The 23,218-nt window shown below is 42.7% G+C and overlaps 2 protein-coding genes across 4 annotated transcripts in view; both read left to right on the top strand.

The window, feature by feature from the left end:
- The window catches only part of spg11 (SPG11 vesicle trafficking associated, spatacsin), a 60,910-nt gene extending 53,258 nt beyond the window's left edge, over positions 1-7,652 (top strand). For 2 of the 3 annotated variants that reach the window (XM_036003606.1, XM_036003605.1), the window contains exons 36-40: positions 1,323-1,500; positions 3,031-3,107; positions 4,391-4,546; positions 5,391-5,542; positions 6,565-7,652. In XM_036003606.1, coding sequence (XP_035859499.1) covers positions 1,323-1,500; positions 3,031-3,107; positions 4,391-4,546; positions 5,391-5,542; positions 6,565-6,739 — 738 coding nt within the window. In that variant the 3' untranslated portion in view covers positions 6,740-7,652. The remainder of the gene's footprint in view (positions 1-1,322; positions 1,501-3,030; positions 3,108-4,390; positions 4,547-5,390; positions 5,543-6,564) is intronic. The other variant, XM_036003607.1, reaches the window with a different exon arrangement.
- The window catches only part of LOC116036403 (NLR family CARD domain-containing protein 3-like), a 1,020,880-nt gene that overhangs the window by 994,628 nt on the left and 3,034 nt on the right, over positions 1-23,218 (top strand). Inside the window, exons 3-9 of the mRNA XM_036003613.1 lie at positions 14,196-14,312; positions 15,150-15,266; positions 17,308-17,386; positions 17,562-17,769; positions 17,904-19,671; positions 19,760-19,933; positions 22,203-22,376. Of these exons, the coding sequence (XP_035859506.1) occupies positions 14,196-14,312; positions 15,150-15,266; positions 17,308-17,386; positions 17,562-17,769; positions 17,904-19,671; positions 19,760-19,933; positions 22,203-22,376 (2,637 nt within the window). The remainder of the gene's footprint in view (positions 1-14,195; positions 14,313-15,149; positions 15,267-17,307; positions 17,387-17,561; positions 17,770-17,903; positions 19,672-19,759; positions 19,934-22,202; positions 22,377-23,218) is intronic.

Below are 23,218 nucleotides of genomic sequence, written 5' to 3'. Positions count from 1 at the left end.
TAAAATAAAGAGGTAAAGCAAACTAACCACTCAGTTCCAGTTCAGAGAGTAATTGTAACGTGTTAAGGCGCTGACACACCGAGCGGATTATCGGCCGTCTGACAGTCTGGCGAGGTCGGTGACTCGAGTCTGTTCGGTGTGTTCCGTGCCGTCATCTGTTGGAGGAGCCGTCGGCCTTCATTTTGGCCGATTTGACATGTTGAATCGGAGACAGGGCAGTCGGGACTCACCCGGAAACGGGGAGCGGATGAGCCTCTCAAAATCTGATGAAAATCTTTTAAACTGACCTTTGTTGATCTGAAATGAAGACAGATTCAGCAACTGCACGGCCTATTTCTCTCTTAAAATGTTTTCAGAAACACGTTTCGGTGAACTATTTTAGTCCAATATGAGATCGTATTCTGAACGAGACGCCATGACAGTCTGGCTTTGCATTTCCGGAGAAACCAGACCCACGTGACGTGTTCGTCCAATCAGCTGCCGGTTTTCATTTTCTAGGAAACAATCAGACTGTGAATGGAAACAATACAGAGCAGCGCCGCCTGCTGCTATGGAGACGTATTACCGGCAATTTCCACTGGATGCGGAACGTCTGCGGAACGTCGACGGAGTCATTAGGTTTCCATTAAAGTCAGTGTGTGTATTTCCACTGACTGCAAAACGTCTGAGTACCTACTCCGTCCCAGCTCCGGCGGTCCCAGCCCTCCAGAGCAGATACCAGAGCTTCTATTTTTGACGGACGACGGAGAGCTCCGCAGCAATTCAGCACACGGCAGATAGTGCGGGACAGGAAGTCAAGCACAGAAACAAAATAAAACATCCGGTTAATTTTCAAAATAAAATCCAGCGTGCTCACGGCGGATCATATTTCCCTGCACTACACCTTGAAAACACAGCTCAGAGTAGTTTCCCCTCTACTCCTCTGGATGGAAACAAACGGTTGTTGGTTTTGTGGTTCTGTTTATAGAAACTACATCCTGTTATATCGCGCGAACCACGTGAACTCGTGAGATCTCGTGGTCGGCTGGCCGCAGCCGTTACGCAACAAATCCGGACCTGGTGGGTATTGACGGACGGCGGAGCACGCAGCCGTTCCTCAGCGGAGCCGGTCCGCAGATGTTCTGCATCCTGTGGAAATCCACGGTTACGTTTTGCACATGCGCAGAGCGTACACTCAAGTCGGCGTCTCTTAGGTGTGTTCTGAGGCACTTTTTGGACCTCGGGGACCTGACTGATCAGTCTGACTGACTTTACTGCCGACGGTCAGCCGTCTGGTTGGTGTGTAACTACTTTTACTCCCCCCCCCCCCGTTGCGTCCTCAGAGCTCCAGCCTGAAGACGGCTCTGCTGGATTACATCAAGCGCTGCCTCCCCGCCGACAGCGAGAAACACAACATGGTGGCGCTGTGCTTCAGCATGCGGAGGGAGATCGGAGAGAACCACGAGATGGCCGCCAGGACACAGCTGAAGATCATCGAGTCTCAGGCCTGGGGTGAGCTAGGTGTGCATGATATATCGACTCAATATCGTTATCGCGATATCACGTTGCACAATATTATATCGAAAGTGTCGCGATAAGTATGCAATATTTAGTTCATTTTGTGGAGCGCTGCGTCCCGTCCGTTGGCTGTGTGGCTTAGTTGTGTTTGATTTAGAGTGGAGGACAGTGGCACTCACACGTTTATGAACCCATGCTAAAGTTGACTAAAAAGAGGAATAAAAAAATCATCTTTTGGAAATTGATCTTAATGCCTTAATTAAAAAAATGAGGAAAAATCCAACCTTTAAGGACACCAATTGTCTTTGTGAATGAATAATGTATCGTAAATAAATAAATGTTCTTCCTTAAAATACAGGGGGCATAAGTCAGTACACCCCTATGTTAAATTCCCATAGAGGCAGACAGACTTTTATTTTGAAAGGCCAGTTATTTCATGGATCCAGGATACTATGCATCCTGATAAAGTTCCCTTGGCCCCCACATCATCACATACCCTTCACCATACCCCCACATCATCACATACCCTTCACCATACCCCACATCATCACATACCCTTCACCATACCCCCACATCATCACATACCCTTCACCATACCCCCCCATCATCACATACCCTTCACCATACCCCCCCATCATCACATACCCTTCACCATACCCCCTGGGGGTATTTATCAGGATGCATATTACTTCGCTACATTTTTCACTTATGAGCACTACTGTATGTTTAAAAATATCCACTCTTGTATAAAGTACTTGAAAGCAATACTTGAGTAAAAGTACAAGTATCTTCCCAGAAAATGACTTTGGTAGAAGTTAAAGTCTCCTTTTAGAATATTACTTGAGTAAAAGTCTTAAAGTATCTGATATTTACAGTACTTAAGTATTCATAGCAATTTTCTGATATTAAATGTACTTAAGTAGAAGTAAAAGTAAAAAAAAACTTTGATTATGAACTTTATGGCCAAAGGTGTGTAACGTTATCATCACCACTGTCGTCGGGGTGATCATCGTCTGTTACCATGGCGGCAGAGCCTGCAGCAGGTGCTCCCATGACGATATCAGTCATTATGCTTCCTCCTCTTCTTCTTTTGGCCTATGTTTTTTTTTTTTGCCACTTGGCCACAAACAGGCATCACGTCACCAACTGGAACGGAGCGTACATTATCTTGGCAATTTAGGAGCAATGATTCGCCAAACTTCCTTTTTTTCAGCGTAATAAATTTCTTCTGATTATATTTTGTAGTAACGAGTAACTAAGATGCTCAGGGGAAATGTAGTGGAGTAAAAGTAAAAGTTTCTGGAAATATAAATAACGAAGTAAAGTACAGTAGTGAAGTATTTGTACTTTGTTACATTACAACACTGAAAATATCGAAATTAATATCGATATCGCAATATTCATAATCGATATCGCAATATCACATTTTGTCAATATAGTGCAACCCTAGGGTGAGCCCACGCAAGAACAAACCCAAAGAAAGGTCAGCGTGCTGCTGTCTGATGCTGCTCTGTGTTTCTGTCTCTCAAACAGTCGTCACTCCGGATCTCAAGAGTTCGTTGGTCAAAGTGTTGGGGCTGCTGAGGGACGCTGCCGAGAGCTTCTCAAAGGTATCTCAACCCTTCTACTTGTCTGTATAATACAAATACAGAACAATACACATCCACGGCATTGTAATAGTGTGAATAGAAGATGGGGAAGCTTTTTTATTATTAGCCACTGTTTAGAGCTTTTATTTATTTATATATTTAAGTATGTTTTGGTTTTTAAGTGTCTTGTTTCTGGCGTTTCCTCAGCTCGGTTCCTGTTGGTGGGTGATTGAGGCAGGGGGAAGGGGTGTTGTTTGTGTGTGTGTGTGTGTGTGTGTGTGTGTGTGTGTGTGTGTGTGTGTGTCTGTGGGCCCTATTTTCACGATCGGAGCGCGTGAAGCGCCTGGTGCAGGTGTGTTTAGGGCGTGTCCAAATCCACTTTTGCTAGTTTGACGGCGGAAAAAAGGGTCTGTGTACCGGGCGCATGGTTCTAAAGGGTCGTACTTAGTGTCTGGGGCGTAACATGCAATAAACCAATCAGAGATCATCTCCCATTCCCTTTAAAAGCCAGGCGCGTTTGGACCTTGGAGCATTGCTATTATGATGGTGGATTTGCACCGTAATATTTTTATTTGTAATCTTCTGCATGTGTGTGTGCTGCTGTGCGTCCCTGTGTGTGTAACATGCTTAGTGTGTGTGCGCTGTGCACGAGCCTAGGAGCATTTTACTAATGCTCTGTTAAAATAACAATGAAATGCTGTTATTGACTTTAGACCAGGTTTTTGTTGGTCAATGGCGCGATCACTTCCCACTGCCTCAAGATAGCAATACTCCCAGAATGCACCTGAACACACCTCCCTGTAAGACCAGCACGCCCATGGGCCACAGATGAGTGCAGGTGTATTTGCTATTTAAACGACATGGGTGCTGGACGGGAAACTGACAACTGCGTCGGTCTTAACCTAACAAAGACACTTGCGCTGGGCTTTGTGCTGCGCCGGGTGCAAGATAGAGCCCTGAATGTTAAACATTTCCAGGCCAAAAGCTGATGAAGGGATTGGTGATTGTGTTGGGCAGGATTTGGAGTTGTTTAGGTGGAGAAAGTTTTGGGCCGTCTGGTGGCTTTCTCGGGTGGTTGGGTCTCAGTGGGAGATATCTGTGTCATCAGCATAGCGATGAAAAGAAACATTGTGCCCCTGGATAATTTGGCAGAGAGAAAGCATATAAATAGAAAATAAAATTGGACCTAAAATAGAACCCTGTGGTACACCGCCACGTCTCTCCCTGCTTGTTCCTTCAATCCCATGATAAGATATGTGTGTGTGTGTGTGTGTGTGTGTGTGTGTGTGTGTGTGTGTTTCCAGGACTCGTGTGTGCGTCAGGCGAGTCGCTGTGTTCGGACTGCGAAGCTGGTGGCTCTTCAGCTGCACTTCCTGAACCGGGGATCAGAGCTGCGCGTCATCAACCTGCGACCGGCAGAGCTGCTGAACGCTGTCACGGCGCTGCCACGATGCTACCAGGTCGGTTACATTACCCGCAGTCCTCTATTCAAAACACGGTACAGCTCAAAGATCTCCACGGTTAACCGCTGTCGGCTTCAAAAGACTTTTGCTGCTGCAACAAGAGAGCTTGATGACCTCTGTATCTTTTAAATGTTATACATCTTAAAGTGCTCATATTATGCTCATTGGCTTTTTCCCTTTCCTTTATTGTGTTATGTATCTTTTTTGTGCACGTTATAGGTTTACTAAGTCAAAAAGCCCAAAGTCCACCCCAAACACAAACTTGTTCACAAACTGCTCCAAACAGCTCTATTGTAGTCCAGCCTTTACTTCAGAGACAAACGTGGTCACTTTGGAACACACGTTATAATGCTCACCTAGCTGCTAGCATGGCACGCCCTCATACTCTGCTTCTGACTGGCTAGTAGTCCTTACCTAGGTACTGTCAGGGCACGCCCTCATACTCTGCTTCTGACTGGCTAGTAGTCCTTACCTAGGTACTGTCAGGGCACGCTCTCATACTCTGCTTCTGACTGGCTAGTAGTCCTTACCTAGGTACTATCAGGGCAAGTTTTTGTTGCCTTTTTTCATCAGCATTTAAATGTTTTTCAGTTACATTGCTGTTGTTTGGTAAGTCTTTCACTGGTCAGGAGGTACTTGGCTTAAAAACACATTTCAAATGGGGGGTACATTATTGAAATAAGTTTGAGAACCCCTGGCCTAAACTGATATTTAGGACCTGTAGCTAGTCTCCTAAAAGAGGTGTGGCAGCGGACAAACCCACAGGACACAGAGACAGGAAGTTACTCTGAGTTGGGGTGTCTCTGATTACATCCAGTGTGTTGTGTGTTCTCTCTCTCAGGTGTTTGTGGTGTCGGAGGCGTACAGCTACAGTCCGGACTGGGCCGAGATTCTGTACCAGAAGGTGATCCTGAACGGAGACTTTGTCTACCTGGAGGAGCTCAAACGCCACCGCCCGCTCACCTCCAGCCTGTTTGAGGACATTTTCAAAATGTAAGACGGAAGAAAAAAGGGTTGCTCCTCCGTCAGCGAGGGGAGACACAAGTTAGATATTGTGTGTGTGTGTGTGTGTTTGTAGAAAAATGAACCCTTCCTGAAAAACTGAAACTGAACAAATACAAGCAAACACACTCTACAAAAACATTTAAAACTAAACTTAAAGGAACACGCCGACTTATTGGGACTTTGTCTTATTCCCCGTATCCCCCAGAGTTAGGTAAGTCCATACATACCCTTCTCATCTCCGTGCGTGGTGTGCGTGGTGTAGCTCTGTCTGACGCGTGGGGTGATGATGGCGCAGTGGGTATGACGCATGCCTTTGGTGTGGGAGACCTGGGTTCAATTCCCACTGCGATACATCAGCCAATGTGTCCCTGAGCAAGACACTTAACTCCTAGTTGTTCCAGAGGCGTGCGACCTCTGACATACATAGCAATTGTAAGTCGCCTTGGATAAAAGCGTCAGCTAAATGACATGTAATGTAATGTAATGACGCCCCCACCGCTAGCCTAGCTTAGCACAGATCCTGGAGTTAACCGGCTCCAACTAGCCTAGTTTAGCACAGATCCTGGAGGTAACCGGCTCCATCTAGCCTAGCTTAGCACAGATCCTGGAGGTAACCGGCTCCATCTAGCCTTTATATACGTTAGAAGATGGCTGTGTGTCATGTGACCTTGTTATTTGTACACGCTGTGACTCTACAAATCACAACATGTAAATAGAAACATGTTGGCGTTATTTTGTCACTTATTGGGAGCAGTAGACTAGATGGAGCCGGTTACCTCCAGGATCTGTGCTAAGCTAGGCTAACGGTGGGGGCGTCAGATAGAGCTACAACACGCACGGAGATGAGAAGGGTATGTATGGACTTATCTAACTCTGGGGGATACGGGGAATAAGACAAAGTCCCAATAAGTCGGCGTGTTCCTTTTAAATGAAATAGAAAAGTCACAGCTAACACAAAATAAAAGCTAATTGAGAACTACATGATAACCTTGGTGTGTTGTTGTTTTCAGGCTGGACGGCGCTCCCAGCGGCGTCTCTCCCAACGTGAAGCGGCTGCTGACTCACTGCGATGACGTGTACAGCCGCTACCGGCTGGCCTACCAGCAGAATCTCTACGACGTCACCAAGACGCTGCTGCAGGACGCCAAGACGTCCAGCTACCTGAACGACAGGCTGGCCAGCTGATCCACTGACCTCACCGTTGGTTTAGGCTACGTTCACACTTGGCGTCTCAATTGAAGCTTCCAGCGTCTGTTTTTACATTACGATCCTACGGAGTAAGCCGTGTTTTCAAAAAAGTCCTGAGCGCTGTTTTTAAACGCCACTGCCGACGGGTTTTTTTCTGCAGCTCAGAGCGTCTTTTTGAAGTTTGAAAGAGTTCAACTTTTCTGTAAAAAAAAACCCCCAAAAAACACCCTACGTCAAGGGATGTTTTGACAGCCGACCAATGACAAGCGGAGTAGCGAGAGCTGTCGTTTCCATAACAACAAGAAAACATGGAGTCGGGGCACTGCGAGTTATATGATGTGAGCGATGCTCCCTGTTCTCGCTAAGTTTTAGCTAACTTTAGTACCTCTCTTTCTCTCTCTCTCTCTCTCTCTCTCTCTCTCTCTCTCTCTCTCTCTCTCTCTGTTCTTTCTCTATCTCTCTCCACCACTTTGTTTTAGCTAACATTAGCACCGCTCCACATAGCGCTCTAGGATAGTGTAGCAGTAGCTGTTGTTATAGCAACAAAAGACGTTCTCGCCAACTTTTTGGAACCAAAACGCTGCCAGCTTTTTGGTTTTTTTTACTACAGAAGCGCCCTCGTTCAATCTTGTCCAAAAAAGACGCCAAGTGTGATCATGGCCTTACTCACCTACTGTCTGTAGGACAACAGAACCGCTAACTGAAATACTCTCTATGCACATTACTTATTTTATAAAAAAAAGAGAATCTGTTTTTCTAACTTTTTCTGTGGAGATGAATTTAAATCCCCCAAAAAATTCTCACAAAATAACTGAATCTATTTCTTAAGACTAATGGAATACTAAAGATTTACTGTCCAAAATCTTCATAATGTTATATAAGAAATTACATTAAAGACACTTCCTAAACTGTGTTGTAATGATATCTAAGATTTTATTTCTGGGCTTATCATTTATTTCTATTACTTATTTTTTTAGTTTCCTGAGATGTTTCACCACCATTCTCATTGTGATTAAATGTTTTCCAGCTGCTCTTATGGCATCAAAATGTAAATCTTCAGTGCGTAACTTTTTGATATTAATGAACGTCCGTTACATTCAAGCCGTTGCCAAATGAGTTGCTACAAAGCTAATTAAGACTATCAGCTCCACACAACTCTCTCTGGATTTCTCAGTATCACTATGTTCAGAAGATTGTGGCGTCTGGTGACTTTCCCTCGCAGAAGCTTGAGTGAAGATAATGACCTCTTCTGAAGAGTCCAAACTTGTCCAAAAATGTATCTCACCTAGGAATCTTCAGTGGTTCTGTCCGCTGTTCAAAAAGAAATCCCGTCACCTTCCCTCCCCTCCAGCAGGAACTGGCCTCTGTAAAAACAGCAATTCAAGCTGGTCACCAAATGACTCCCCCCGTGCACGGTGTTTCAGGACCCAAAACTAAATTAGCCTGAGGCTAACTCTGGTACAATGCATCAAATGGCAACATTTATGTTAAAAATTGTACATGGTCCCTGACAAATGAAATGAATAAATAAAAAATATACCTGGAAGGGGGGGAAGGATGTTTGGGATCCGGCTCGAAGGACCAAGTTGTTAAGATAATTATTTATCAAAGAATAGACAGAAAAACTTAAGTTCTTCTCAAAGTTCATTTTTACTCGCGCAAGCAAGGAGTCAGTTACAGCACTTACAGCAAAGTACAGAAATAACTAACGGCAGCTTTTTTATGGTTAACATGAAGTCATAATACAAAGTCGATGTTATCTCTGGTCAGGCAGGGCATCTCCTCCGCCTGCTCTGCCCTCTGTCTCACAGGATTATCTCCTGAGAGCGCCAGCAATATTTTGGCTAGTTGTTATGCAAACCGTTTAATATTAACAGAAACAAGAAGAATATCATAGGTTTTCTAACAGTATGCATGACAAATGTTGTGAGTATATTTAAATTTGTCACTTTTTCTGTGTGAACACACTACTTAGACCTGAAGAACTGGAAAGCTTGTTGGAAACTAGTGTTTGTGAAAATAAGACGGTGCTCTTTGGTCCGGGGATATGAACAAATCCAGCAGGCATCAAGAAAAAACATCCAAGGCACTCATCTTTGGAGAATAAGATTAAAAACATTGGTGCACAATTTGAAATATGTCATTTCCAATGCTATTTAAAGTTAAATATAATGTTTCTACTTCACTTCTTATTTCCTGAGAAAGTTTGGACGACTCTTGCGTTGGAAGATAAATCTACATGTTGTAGCATGAACTACTACAGAGGAGGTTTTAAATTCTTTGCCAGGTATTCATACATCTGTCTGTCTGTCACCACCGTGAGGCTGCAGTCAGGAAACTCTACAGCTGTGTAGTTGAGATCTAAATGAAGGCCGAGTTTGAAGATGGATGGGGTCTGAGCCTTTCTCCGGCTGTCAGAAAACACACCGTCGTCTCCACCAGCGTAAAGTCAGACACACCAGGACTCTACTGTTTCCTCTGGAACCTTTCAGAATAAAATGTAGTGACCTGAGTGCCTCTGTTACTGTTGTAGTGATGTGTGGTGGAGGTGGACAAGTGTCTTCATGTCATTATTTTTAACAACTATACACAGACAGGGTTTCTCTACCATTGTAAGGTTTAGGCGCAGCACCGGAGCCGTTTTAGGTACCACCTAACTGAATTAATGTAAAGTCAATGTGAGCATCAAAAATAACTTAATAACTTTTCTCAGATCTAATGATTTTAGTCTGACTTCTTTAGCTTTAAGTTTTGTCTTTAAGCTTTTTGAGTGTTATTTGTTTAATATGTGATCTAGCTTTTCCAACGTTAAATAAGACGCACGTAGTAATAATGGTCCAACATTATAGTGGACAAAGTAAGTGGTGCACAATTTGAAATACGTAATTTCCAACGCTATGCACTATATCATATCATATATCTCGGACTGACTCACATGGACGGACAATACCACGGCAGTGGTAAAGAAGGCACAACAAGCGCCTGCATTTCCTCAGACTTCTCAAAAAAAGCGACCTGTCTGAGAAGCTCTTGGTGCTCTTCTACCGCTCCTCCATAGAGAGCATCCTGGTGTACTGTGTGACTGTGTGGTACGCTGGATGCTCTGCAGCAGACAAAAAACAAATACAGAGAGTGATCAACACAGCACAGAAGATCGTTGGTTGTCCTCTTCCCTCACTAGAGGAAATTGCCAACTCAAGACTGCTCTCAAAAGCCACCAAAATTACACATGACTGTTCTCACCCTGGTCCCCCACTGTTTGAACTCTTGCCTTCAGGGAGACGTTACAAATGTCTAAAATTCTGTCTAATTTAGGAATAGCTTCTTTCCCAAAGCAATAACAGTCTTAAATTAATTTTAATGTTAAATGTTTAATGATGCAGTTTGCACTGTTACTTCATCCACATTAGAATATTATTATCCACTTAGTGTGAGAGTGGACAAGTTTTTAGGTTATGGTTAGGATGTGCTTGCAGGAAAAATGAAAGAGTGTGTGTATATGTGTGTGTGTATATATATATATATATATATATATGTGTGTGTGTGTGTGTTACAATGATGATGCACCTTACTAGAGTGGCTCTACAATTCCATTGTACTTAAATGCAATGACAATAAAGGCATCCAAATCAATTCAATATGGAGGGAATTCATTTAAAATCTTGCATGCAGCATCTGATGGTCACAGAAATACACGGCCACGTCGACTGGGAGCCGACGGCACCCCCGACGTGCACAGAGTGCGAGGGCCCGGTTCATCGCTGCTTGCAGCTTTAATTTTGGTATTTCTCTCTAAAATAACAAATGACAACATTACCAACAATCAGTAACATTATAACTCATCATGTCGTTGTTTGTTAACAGTTAAAATAACCTTTAACTGAAGTTTAATTTCCCGTTTATCACTGCTGGTTGTTATGAAGTATTACTGCTCCTCTGATCTCTGTTGTCAGAGTATTTCTGGTTCTACAGGATTCTTTCTGTCTCCTCCTCCTCCTCCTCCTCTTCCTCCTCCTCTTCCTCCTCCTGATAATGCTGAAACAGGTTTGTTGTTTTGCTGTCAGAGACAAAGGTTTCAGTCGACACACACGATAAGATGTCTGGGTGTCCCAGAGGTCTTCCAGGTCGAGCTGCAGCGTGAGAAACCCTCCAATCAGAGCAGTCTATTACGTAAGTCTTACACTTTTTCATTTGCATACTATATTGTGTTGAGTTCAGGGAGCAGAGTCTGTTTTCTCTCCACTTTAGTTATCTGCTCAGCCAGCTGCTGCAACTTCACACTGTGCTATTAGTACTTTTGCTGCAGTAACATGTCTGAAGACTTGCTTTAATCTCAGAAGGAAAGCTGTTACTTGTTATTGTTCTCTGTTTATCTGACAGCGTGTTACTCTGCACATTCACAGTTTACACACAAAGTATAAATCAGCACTAAAACATGATGTAATGTTCCAGATGAAACTATAAAGGAGTTCAAATCAGCTCAGGAAGGGCGGGGGGGGATTTTTCTCTGGGCCGAGCCTTCTCTTCACGGACACGCCCACTCTATGATAATCCCATTCAGTTATTATCAGGCAGCTGATGTCCTGCAGGCCTGTCTGCTGGTTGGCTGAAAACTTGTTCTGCATCTTTTTCAGTTTGTCTCCTCTTCGCTCCTCTGATCTCTTTTGTCAGAGTGTTTCTGGTTCTCCAGGATTCTTTCTGTCCTCTCCCTCCTCCTCCTGACGAAGCTGCCTGAGTTCAGCTAGAAACCGGTTAGTTCTGGCACTCCTGTTGAATGATGAAACGCAGTGATAATACTTTGGCTCCCAGCCCTTAATGTGCTGTCTGTAATGTGGAGTTCTCTGCTGAGGTTTTCTCTGTTAAAGTCCAGAGAACAGCGAGCAGAGAGTCTGTCTGTTTTCTCTCCACGTTAGTTATCCGCTCAGCCCGCTGCTGTAACTTCACATTGTGCTATTAGTACTTTTACTGCAGTAACATGTCTCAATACTTGCTTTAATCACAATAAGCATCTTCTATCGGTACATCTCTGCACCTGCATGGCGGAGGCTAGAGAGAGGGGGGAGTTTGGGTTAATTTTCTGTTGACACCAAGTTTCACAGCAAACTCAAAGGTGAACAATTCACCACATCCACGTTCACACAGTAGGCCATTTTTCATTCTAAGGTTAAGGTGCAGCACCCGAGCCGTTATAGGTACCACATAACTGAATAAATGTGAAGTCAATGTGAGCATCAAAACTAACTTAATAACTTTTATCAGATCTAATGATTTTAGTCACTTTTTGAGTGTTATTTGTTTATTAGCTGATCTAGCTTTTCCAACGTTTAAGACACACACATGGTGATAATAGCAGTTCAAGATTATGCAATATTGCATATTCTTTATTGAAAAAAATTACGTTTTCTTGAAAGACGAACCCTAAACTCCCCGCCACCGAATATTTGCACCTCAGTCTTCCACAAAACCGAGAACAAACACTGACAGGTCAGAAAAGTGAGACTGATTCTTAGTCTTGGCTCCATTAGTCCAAATGTCATTTTATTGTGAAAAACAGTTTAAAATATACTTTAAATTAAACTCTTTAAACATCATCTGGCACCATTTAAATTCCATTTTGTTTCAGAGAAAGTTGCATAATGACAGTGTTTAAACTCATTTCTAAAGGCAGGTGTGTGTGTGTGTGTGTGTGTGTGTGTGTGTGTGTGTGTGTGTGTGTGTGTCTCTGTCTCTCTCTCTCTTTCTCTCTCTCTCTCTCTCTCTCTCTCTCTCTCTCTCTCTCTCCTGGTTCCATCTTGTGGACTGATAGTAGAACTACAGCAGCTGATGATATACTCTGTGATGTGAAAGAGACGAGAAGAGCCAATAACATATAATGTTGTGTTTCCTCTGCAGATAAAAGGCTGAGTTCAGCAGCATGGATCAGTGTGAGGACAGAGAAACCACTCTGAGTGGGGAACAGGACCGCCAGACCAAAGTTCAGAGGTGAGAGGGCCGTCCACACCAAGAACAATAACTATAACCATAACTATAAATATATAGTTTTAAAAATCGTTCTAACTCCAGTGGATGGTGGAGTCCACACCACAACTATAACCACAACGACAGTGGAGAACGATATCGTTGGGATCACTTTCAGAGCCATTTGATGAACGATAGAAACACTGACAGCCAATCAGAATCCATCTGAGTTTACAACATGGCGCACGAAGAGAGACATGGCGGAGAGATGTGTTTCACCCAAGGGGGTCAGCCTCGCCCCGTAACGCGTAGCTCCTATGGCGCCATTCTGATGCTACCAAGCCATCACCTCCCGTTAGCATTCCATTGACTGCCATTCATTTTGACGTCACTTTGACAGAGAATAACTTTACATCTGAAGAGTTTAAAGACTCTATTTGTCCATTATTTATTTCTAAAGAAACACAACAATGGATAAAAGGCTCCATTACCTTGTACCTCACGTTATGGCTCCGTAGCAGACGTTTTTGTAAAAATAGGCTAACGATTGTGTCATAACCACGCGACTTACTGTCTCATAGTAGAGGAATTACCGTATAGTACAGGAGAAGCTCTCAGGCAGTTTGGACTTCCATTAGCTGTTTAAGTTTAATTACTAATGTTAGCTATCATTTTAGTGATCAATAATTAGCCTGTGTCTATGTTATCTCCTTACATATACCTACGCTCTCCGTCTCTGCTAGATTGGGAATGATTGAGATTTCTCTTGGCACAGCTACCAGAAGACTTCCAACTTTCAGACAGGTTGCTCACGTCACATCTACGTCTTCAAGCTCAGTTGGAGGCTGCTCAGTAACGCTCAGCCATCACCGGGAAAGATCTTCTAATATCCTTCACTGGTCTCCGTCCAGAGACACGGGACCTGTTGGTCCATTCTTATATACTGTCTATGGTTTCACCCAGGTGGTTAGTGGCGTGACTTCTCACCTCACTGGGACTATGATCTTTTAGCTCTGTGTATTTTTGTATCTTTAAACATAAGTACTTTAAAAGTATTTCTCCGCAGAGAGTGAATCTTGTGTTGTAGATTTGATTATCATACTGTCGGTGTTTTTGTTCCGGTGCTCTGCACATGCATATCTGACACCGTTCGCCCGCTTTGATCCCCGGCTCTCTGGAGCGCTGTTTCCTAGAGAAGGCAGCGGTGTCAGCGCCCTGCGGGGCCGCGGGTCAGACTTTTTGTGTTCACAAAATCGTACGTTGCAATGTCTGCTGTAATGTATTATTATCAGCCGGAGCGTGCAGCGTGTGTGACGTCGCTGTTTGCAGAGCGTTAACTTTCAGCAGTGTGGACGCTAACATCGTTATAGTTATAGTTATGGTTATAGTTATAGGCCCTTAACTGTCCAGCACTCAGAATACTTGCACCAACACCAACATTATTCACACCCAAACCTCTGGCTCTGTTGTGTTCATAACAAACTGATATTTTCAGGATCCATCAGAGACCAGACTCTCCTGAACCAGAACCCAGCTGTGTGTCCATGAAGAGTGACCGGTCTAAGGATTGGCCTGTAGTCTTCAAAGATGGATGTCACTCTGTTGATCAAAGGTGAGAATTTAAAACTGAGTAAAGAAAAACAAAAGAATGTGTTTGTGTGAGATCTCCAGTTTGTAACTTTTAATGACTTATATGGAAGTTCTTTGAGCACTGATGTTGTTTTTCAGCAGCAGCTGCCTCACACTCACACAGTACAACACATTGATATTGGGAGCTGCCCAGTACAACCAGTCTGACACTGACCAGCTCTACTGAAGGAGCTACACATGGCTGTAATCCTCCACTTAGTCTTGCTTGTCACTCTATCTCCACAGTGCTGTAGCGTAAGGTCTGGCGCCTCCACACATACACTCCTGGATAGGAGAAAAAAAACTTTAAAATAATTTCTCCACAGAGAGTGAATCTTGTGTTTTAGATTTGATTATAATACTGTCTATGTTTTTGTTCCGGTGCTCTGCACATGTATATTTGACACCGCCTGCCCGCTTTGACTCCCGGCTCTCTGGAGCGCTGTTTCCTGGAGAAGGCAGCGGTGTCAGCGCCCTGGGGGGTCACGGGTCAGACTTTTTGTGTTCACAAAATGTACCTGAATTCAGTAATATGTAGGATATTACTACAGACATTCTTGTAATCGTACATTGCAACGTCTGCTGTAATGTATTATTATCAGCTGGAGCGTGCAGCGTGTGTAACGTCGCTGTTTGCAGAACGTTAACTTTCAGCAGTGTGGACGCTCACATCGTTATAGTTATAGTTATGGTTATAGTTATCGTACTTGGTATGGACGGCCCTTAACTGTCCAGCACTCAGAATACTTGCACCAACACCAACATTATTCACACCCAAACCTCTGGCTCTGTTGTGTTCATAACAAACTGATATTTTCAGGATCCATCAGAGACCAGACTCTCCTGAACCAGAACCCAGCTGTGTGTCCATGAAGAGTGACCGGTCTAAGGATTGGCCTGTAGTCTTCAAAGATGGACGTCACTCTGTTGATCAAAGGTGAGAATTTAAAACTGAGTAAAGAAAATCAAAACAATGTGTTTGTGTCAGATTCTCAATTGTGAGATCTCCAGTTTGTAACTTTTAATGACTTATATGGAAGTTCTTTGAGCACTAATATTGTTTTTCGGTAGCGGTTGCCTCACACTCACACAGTACAAGACATTGATATTGGGAGCTGCCCAGTACAACCAGTCTGACACTGACCAGCTCTACTGATGGAGCTGGTCACTGTACACTGAGGGAATGTCAAGTTTTAGTCACTCACATTTCCATTCAGACTATTAAACGTACAATATGTAACTTTCTGCCGCTAGTGGTCTCTCAACCAAAACAATGGATGGTAAACACAGACGTTTGATGACGTTGGGAAATTTCTAAACACTATCGTCGATTACAATGCATCTGTTCACGGACGAGTTTACCCATTCAAGTTTATTCACGTTACGTTTAGTAACGTTTATTCATGTCATGCTAATAAAATAGCTGCAGTTTCCCCAACATAATTACATTTTTCTTGATTCAATCTGATTTGGCAGCTAGCTGACCAGTTAGCTAGTGAGCTAGCAAGCTAACATTAGTGGCTAACGTTAGCAGGTTTTAGCTGCTGGCTAATCATTAGCATTTGACTACAACTTCGAGCAGCTGCCCACCACCTGACCTAACAGTTCTCCTCTTTACCTGAGTGTCCATGACATACAGCTGTAGATCTGATGATTATACCTCAAAGTGGATCATTGATCTTTGGCCATTGTGTTTGTAATGGCCAATCCATGACTAACACACATCCAATAACAGAGACGACGTCACAAAATGAAAAACGAGCACTGAAAGGTTTTGCCACAAACTCAAATGACTGGCTTCTCTCCTGTATAACTAACAGTTACACCGTTACTTATTCCATATGTATGGAGGGGTGATAGTATTTTCACTCAGAGAACCAAGGTTACAACATAACTAAGTGTTTTCTGGCAGTAGTTGAGACAGTTGAGACCAAATGTTTTGTACTTGAATTTGTCATTGTACAGTAGACAGCGATAAATGAAGCTTAATTTACTATTGTTTCACATTGATTACATTCTAAAGCACAAATACATTAACATCAAATACTCAACAGATGATTTTTGTGAAGACAGATGCTCTTTTCTCCTCCTCTACATTTTATTAATTGCAGCAGTAAACAAGGAAGTAGGCTACTCTAGTATCGATTTATGACCATTATAGGATGAAGGGAGAACATTTCTCTTTGTTCATTATCATTAAAAGTCAAGTTAGGTTTTGCTGTCCGCTTCCCGACTAATTTTAACAAAAACTGCACACTGCGGACGTGTGTGTATCTCAGCCAAGACAGAAGGGGAGAGAGAGAGATGGAGAGAGAGACAGAGAGCGGCGGTAGGCTACTCTCTAACGTTCTAACGCTGGGTTTTACAGGCAGCTTTTTTCTTCCGCTATCGCTCTGCAAAAGTAAACTCAAAGTCAACTTTGGAGAACAGGCGGTGGGATCTTCCATGCTAATTTCAAGGCTGCTGCTCTGCACTTGTGTACTGACATTGCGAGACACTTTTTACGTCAACGAGAAATCTCGTCACATTTAATCTTGCGATATCTTGTGGGGACGAGATCTCGTCACACCTCTACCATCCAACAGTATCCTCAGTCAGGTCATCCGTTCTCCCCGACTACAAACAGTCCATCTAAGCTCTGCCTCCGCCTCCTGAGTCATCTAATGGTTTGCCAGAATATGTTTTGTTTGCCAATGGTCATGCTTCCATGACCACAGAAGCTGCAGACCTCCTGGCATCATGATACCAGTCTGCTGCTTCAGGAGTCCTTTAGGCCAACCATGTTGTAGCCCTTGTTTACTTCTTAGTTCTTTCTGTTGATTCACAGTTGGATCAGCAGCACCACCAACACTTTCATGTCAGGGGAAACCATCTGATTCAATGTTGTAATCAACACTTTAAGTCACAGTAAATTACCTTGTGTTTGTCTCTGTGTGGACAGACATGATGTTAGCTAATTCTTCCTGATTCCTTCACAGAGTGCACCAGGAGAGCTCAGAGGTTCCCAGTGGTCAGTCTGCCCAGCAGCATCAAACACACCTGGACTCCACATTTATGGTCTGTACATGTACAACAACTACTTTTACATCTATTCTGTTCACAAACATCTCCATGCTGCACTTTTCAGACCAGTGGATTGCCTGGTCCACTGGTCAGGCTGTTCAACATGGTTCTGATGTTTGCTTCCATGATTTCAGTTTGATTGTGTCATTCATATAATCTTCTGTTCCAGCTGTTGGAGGAGAACATCATCACTTTTGTGAAGAACGAGCTGAAGAAGATCCAGAAGGTTCTGGGTACAGATTACCCAGAATGCTTAGAGAGTCAGAGGGAGGATGAGGATGAAGAGCAGAGGAGGAGCAGAGAGGCATTTCTGAAGATCACACTGCACTTCATGAGGAGAATGAAGCAGGACGACCTGGCTGACCATCTGCAGAGCAGTAAGAGGATTTCTCTAAAGCTTTAACTTGCTGGACTAAAGGGATGTTTACTAATGTCTACAAAGAAGAGTCAAAGTATGTTCCTGTTTATTTATAAATCACTTACTGATCTTCTTTGTTGTGTATTCATTCAGGAAGTCGTTCTGGAGTTTGTAAGCGTAAACTCAAATCTAACCTAAACAAGAAGTTCCAGTCTGTGTTTGAGGGAATTGCTGAAGCAGGAAACCCAACCCTTCTGAATCAGATGTTCACAGAGATCTACATCACAAAGGGAGGGACTGCAGAGGTCAATGATGAACATGAGCTCAGACAGATTGAAACAGCATCCAGGAAATCAGACAGACCAGAAACAACAATCAGACAAGAAGACATCTTTAAAACCCCACCTGGAAGAGATGAACCAATCAGAACAGTGATGACAAAGGGAGTGGCTGGCATCGGGAAAACAGTCTTAACACAGAAGTTCACTCTGGACTGGGCTGAAGACAAAGCCAACCAGGACATCCAGTTCACATTTCCATTTACTTTCAGAGAGCTGAATGTGCTGAAAGAGAGAAAGTACAGCTTGGTGGAACTTGTTGATTACTTCTTCAGTGAAACCAAAGAAGCAGGAATCTGCAGGTTTGAAGAGTTCCCGGTTGTGTTCATCTTTGACGGTCTGGATGAGTGTCGACTTCCTCTGGACTTCCACAACACTGAGATCCTGACTGATGTTACAAAGTCCACCTCAGTGGGTACGCTGCTGTCAAACCTCATCAGGGGGAAACTGCTTCCCTCTGCTCGCCTCTGGATAACCACACGACCTGCTGCAGCCAATCAGATCCCTCCTGGGTGTGTTGACATGGTGACAGAGGTCAGAGGGTTCACTGACCCACAGAAGGAGGAGTACTTCAGGAAGAGATTCAGAGATGAGGAGCAGGCCGGCAGAATCATCTCCCACATCAAGACATCACGAAGCCTCCACATCATGTGCCACATCCCAGTCTTCTGCTGGATCACTGCTACAGTTCTGGAGGACATGTTGAAGACCAGAGAGGGAGGAGAGCTGCCCAAGACCCTGACTGAGATGTACATCCACTTCCTGGTGGTTCAGTCCAAAGTGAAGAACATCAAGTATGATGGAAGAGCTGACACAGATCCACACTGGAGTCCAGAGACCAGGAAGATGATGGAGTCTCTGGGAAAACTAGCTTTTGAGCAGCTGCAGAAAGGCAACCTGATCTTCTATGAATCAGACCTGACAGAGTGTGGCATCGATATCAGAGCAGCCTCAGTGTACTCAGGAGTGTTCACACTGATGTTTAAAGAGGAGAGAGGACTGTACCAGGACAAGGTGTTCTGCTTCATCCATCTGAGTGTTCAGGAGTTTCTGGCTGCTCTTCATGTCCATGTGACATTCATCAACTCTGGAGTCAACCTGCTGTCAGAAGAACAAACAACATCAACACAGTTCTACCAGAGTGCTATGGACAAGGCCTTACAGAGTCCAAATGGACACTTGGACTTGTTCCTCCGCTTCCTCCTGGGTCTTTCTCTGCAGACCAATCAGAATCTCCTTCAAGGTCTGCTGACAAATACAGGAAGTAGCTCAGAGGCCAATCAGGAAAAAGTTGAGTACATCAAGAAGAAGATCAGTGAGAATCTGTCTGCAGAGAGAAGCATCAATCTGTTCCACTGTCTGAATGAACTGAATGATGGTTCTCTAGTGGAGGAGATCCAACAGTCCTTGAGTTCAAGAAGTCTCTCCACAGATAAACTGTCTCCTGCTCAGTGGTCAGCTCTGGGCTTCATCTTACTGTCATCTGAAGAAGATCTGGACGTGTTTGACCTGAAGAAATACTCTGCTTCAGAGGAGGCTCTTCTGAGGCTGCTGCCAGTGGTCAAAGCCTCCAACAAAGCTCTGTTAGTGGGATTTATTCATCAATAAATACTCTGATATCTTTCAACAGGAGTTAAATATAAATAACTTGTTTTCCTGTTGTCTCTCCAGACTGAGTGGCTGTAACCTGTCAGAGAGAAGCTGTGAAGCTCTGTCCTCAGTTCTCAGCTCCCAGTCCTCTAGTCTGAGAGAGCTGGACCTGAGTAACAACAACCTGCAGGATTCAGGAGGGAAGCTGATCTCTGTTGGACTGAAGAGTCCACACTGCATACTGGAGACTCTCAGGTCAGATCAAGATTAAGAGAATCATCTTTGAAAACACTAGGGCTGTGTATTGGCAAGAATCTGGCGATACGATATGTATCACGATACATGGGTCACGATTCAATATATTGCAATATATTTCGATACGGTGCGTAAGGCGATATATTGGGATTTTTTAAAAGTATAATTTTAGAAAAACTAATATTTAAAAAAAGACATGTGTGCATAAAAGTCAAAGAAGTTTACTTTAGGTAAATAATTCAGTACACAGAAAATCAAACTGCCAGTTTGGGACTGTGGTTCACAGGTTCTTAGTGAGCAAATTTTTATATGCTAAAGTAGGCCAAAGTTCAGCCATAGCTACATTGTTAGCTTCTAGCAAAAAGTCAGGCACTGCTAGACACTGTTAGGCGAGGACACTAGTGGTGTGTCTCAGCATAGCCATCTAGCGGTAGGGGGTTTAAACACAACATAAACGTGAACCACTGTCTTACATGAATATTTTTGCAGTAAACTAAAAAAAGAAAAAAAAGAAAAAAAAAAAACAATCTAAACAAAACAAAAATTGATATTGTGTTTTTGAAAATCGATACAGTATTGCAAAATAAAATATCACAATACTCAAGTGTATCCATTTGTTCTTACACCCCTAGAAAACACAGTATTGAAAAATACTTTGGAAACATTCAAAAAATGTGAATGTTTCCAAAGTATTTTATTCTGATTTATAATGACTTCATAAAGAATGAAGCGCTGAGATCCAGAAATAATTCATATTTTATTATCATGTGACTTTGATTACTGGACATTTGTTTATTCCTAATTATACAACAAGTAGATCCGACCAGACAATCTGATTGGTCAACTAGACATTTAGAACGTACTCAAATCAGCATGACAGCACACCCAGAGCCATTTAAGCACACCTGGTGCATCACATTAAATATTACTCCGCCATTTCCATGGCAACATTGTAACTTTCAGGGCTGAATCAAAAAAAACTGTAACGTTAGCCTACAATATTGATACAATGGATCGTTTTGTTATTAATTTCGATTTATATGGAGGACTTAGTTTTGATGAATGGTTGGAAGAAGAGGATGAGAAGTGAATCATTGGATGAAACCACATTTTTACAACACTGGAGTTAACTGTTAATGGAATAGTTTGAATCACATCAGCTGTTTGGATCACATCAGCTGTTAGATCACATCAGTTGTTTGGATCACCTCAGCTGTTTGGATCACATCAGCTGTTGGATCCCATCAGCTGTTTGGATCACATTAGCTGTGCCACTGACACGTCAATAATGAAGTTTGCGGATGTATAGTAGCTAAATCTATCCATGGAAAATATATTTCTTTCAGTAGATATTTTAGTTCTAACCAGATTATGTGCAGTAGTTATTATGTTTTGGAAAATTCCCTGATCTCTACCGTTACAATGCTAACGTTAAGATAAGCTTAAGATGACTGGCTGACTAACGTTTAACAGGGAGGGACTACAAATCATCTCTGTTGCTTTTCTTTATTTTGAGAGCGTATTGCCCCACAATATGAATACAGTTTGATTATAACTTTTATTTAGCTAGTAACCGTTGTTGTATAATCGCTTTATTACACAAGAGGATTTGAGTTAACGTCATATTATCACTTTATCACAGTCATGCTTACGAACCTCGTGCAAGCACCTCGGTCCTAGCCGCCTCACTATCGTGCCAATAATGATGTTAAATTAAACCCTCTCGTGTAATATTGCTTAATTCAGTCACGATTAATTACCATGTTTACAACTTGTTTAGAGTAGAGCAGCAGATATTTAAACATGCTGAGAAGGGATTTTATATACTGTATCACCAAAAGTCCAGACTCAACATATAAACACAATCGTTATTTGTCTTCATTACTGTCCCTCCCGAAGTTTTTGTTTTCAAAGCATTTTGTTCTTATTTTTAATATGTCGTAAAGCACAATGTATGAAATATGGCTGAGATTGAGAACCTCATTTTTATTTTTTTTTATTTTTATGTGAATTTGAATACTGGATGTCTTTTTACTCCTCATTCAGTCACAGTTAGTTATTATGTTTCCAACTTGTTTAGAAAATGGATTTTATTTTCTCTATAACCAAAAGTCCAGACTTAACATATAAACACAAATGTTATCTGTCTCCTTGATTACCGTCTCTCCAACAAAGCTCTGTTAGTGTGATTTATTCATCAATTAATACTCTGATATCTTTCAACAGGAGTTAAATTTAAATACCCTGTTCCTTCCTGTTGTCTCCCCAGACTGAGTGGCTGTAACCTGTCAGAAAGAAGCTGTGAAGCTCTGTCCTCAGTTCTCACCTCCCAGTCCTCTAGTCTGAGAGAGCTGGACCTGAGTAATAACAACCTGCAGGATTCAGGAGTGAAGCTGGTCTCTGTTGAACTGAAGAGTCCACACTGCACACTGGAGACTCTCAGGTCAGGATTCATTAACCCATTCAACTGATGACCATTTAAAATCTGATTAACTTTAGTTGATAAACAGCTAACATGTAGCTTTGTGTCTGCTGATATGATAAACTAAGAAGTATTTTCGAGACTCAGAGTTACATTGCATGAGGATTTTTAATCATTTGCTTTTTTTGTTGAATCAATAAATACAACAGATGATTTTAAAGATTTATTATAAATCTGGACCAAAATGTACCTGGACAACAATATGACATAAAACAAACACATGGCTCCATGTGTTCACAGAGGGTTCCTGTATGTTGTTCTGTGTGTTTTTCAGTCTGTCAGGCTGTCTGATGTCAGAGGAAGGCTGTTCTTCTCTGGTCTCAGCTCTGAGCTCCAACCCCTTCCATTTGAGAGAGCTGGACCTGAGCTACAATCATCCAGGAGACTCAGGAGTGAAGCTACTGTCAGCGGGACTGCAGGATCCACTCTGGAGACTGGACACTATCACGTACAAACACTGATGAACAAAAATGAGATATTTGTGTAGGACATTTTAAAGGAGAACATCTCCAGGAACTAAAATGATAACTCCCTGTTGTTAATAATTGATGTAGTTTGGACACATCTCTGTATGTTACAGGAACTATCCATGGTTTTAAGAAACATCCTTTTTTTTCCCTTTTTCCCGGGATCAAATTAGTTTCAACTCAACAGAAAAAAGTCCAGGACAGGTTTAGCCTAGCTTAGCACAAAGCAATGTGCTTTCTACGGTGTGAGAAGAGTGTGTGGATGAATCATTAATCTACTCTTTCGGCAGACTAGTTAGTTGGAGGTTTAAAATGTCAGTTGTGGGGCTGCATGGC

The sequence above is a fragment of the Sander lucioperca genome, chromosome 7 (genome assembly GCF_008315115.2).
Source record: "Sander lucioperca isolate FBNREF2018 chromosome 7, SLUC_FBN_1.2, whole genome shotgun sequence".
Taxonomy (NCBI): Eukaryota; Metazoa; Chordata; class Actinopteri; order Perciformes; family Percidae; genus Sander; species Sander lucioperca.
This window is presented reverse-complemented; position numbering and strand designations above follow the sequence as displayed.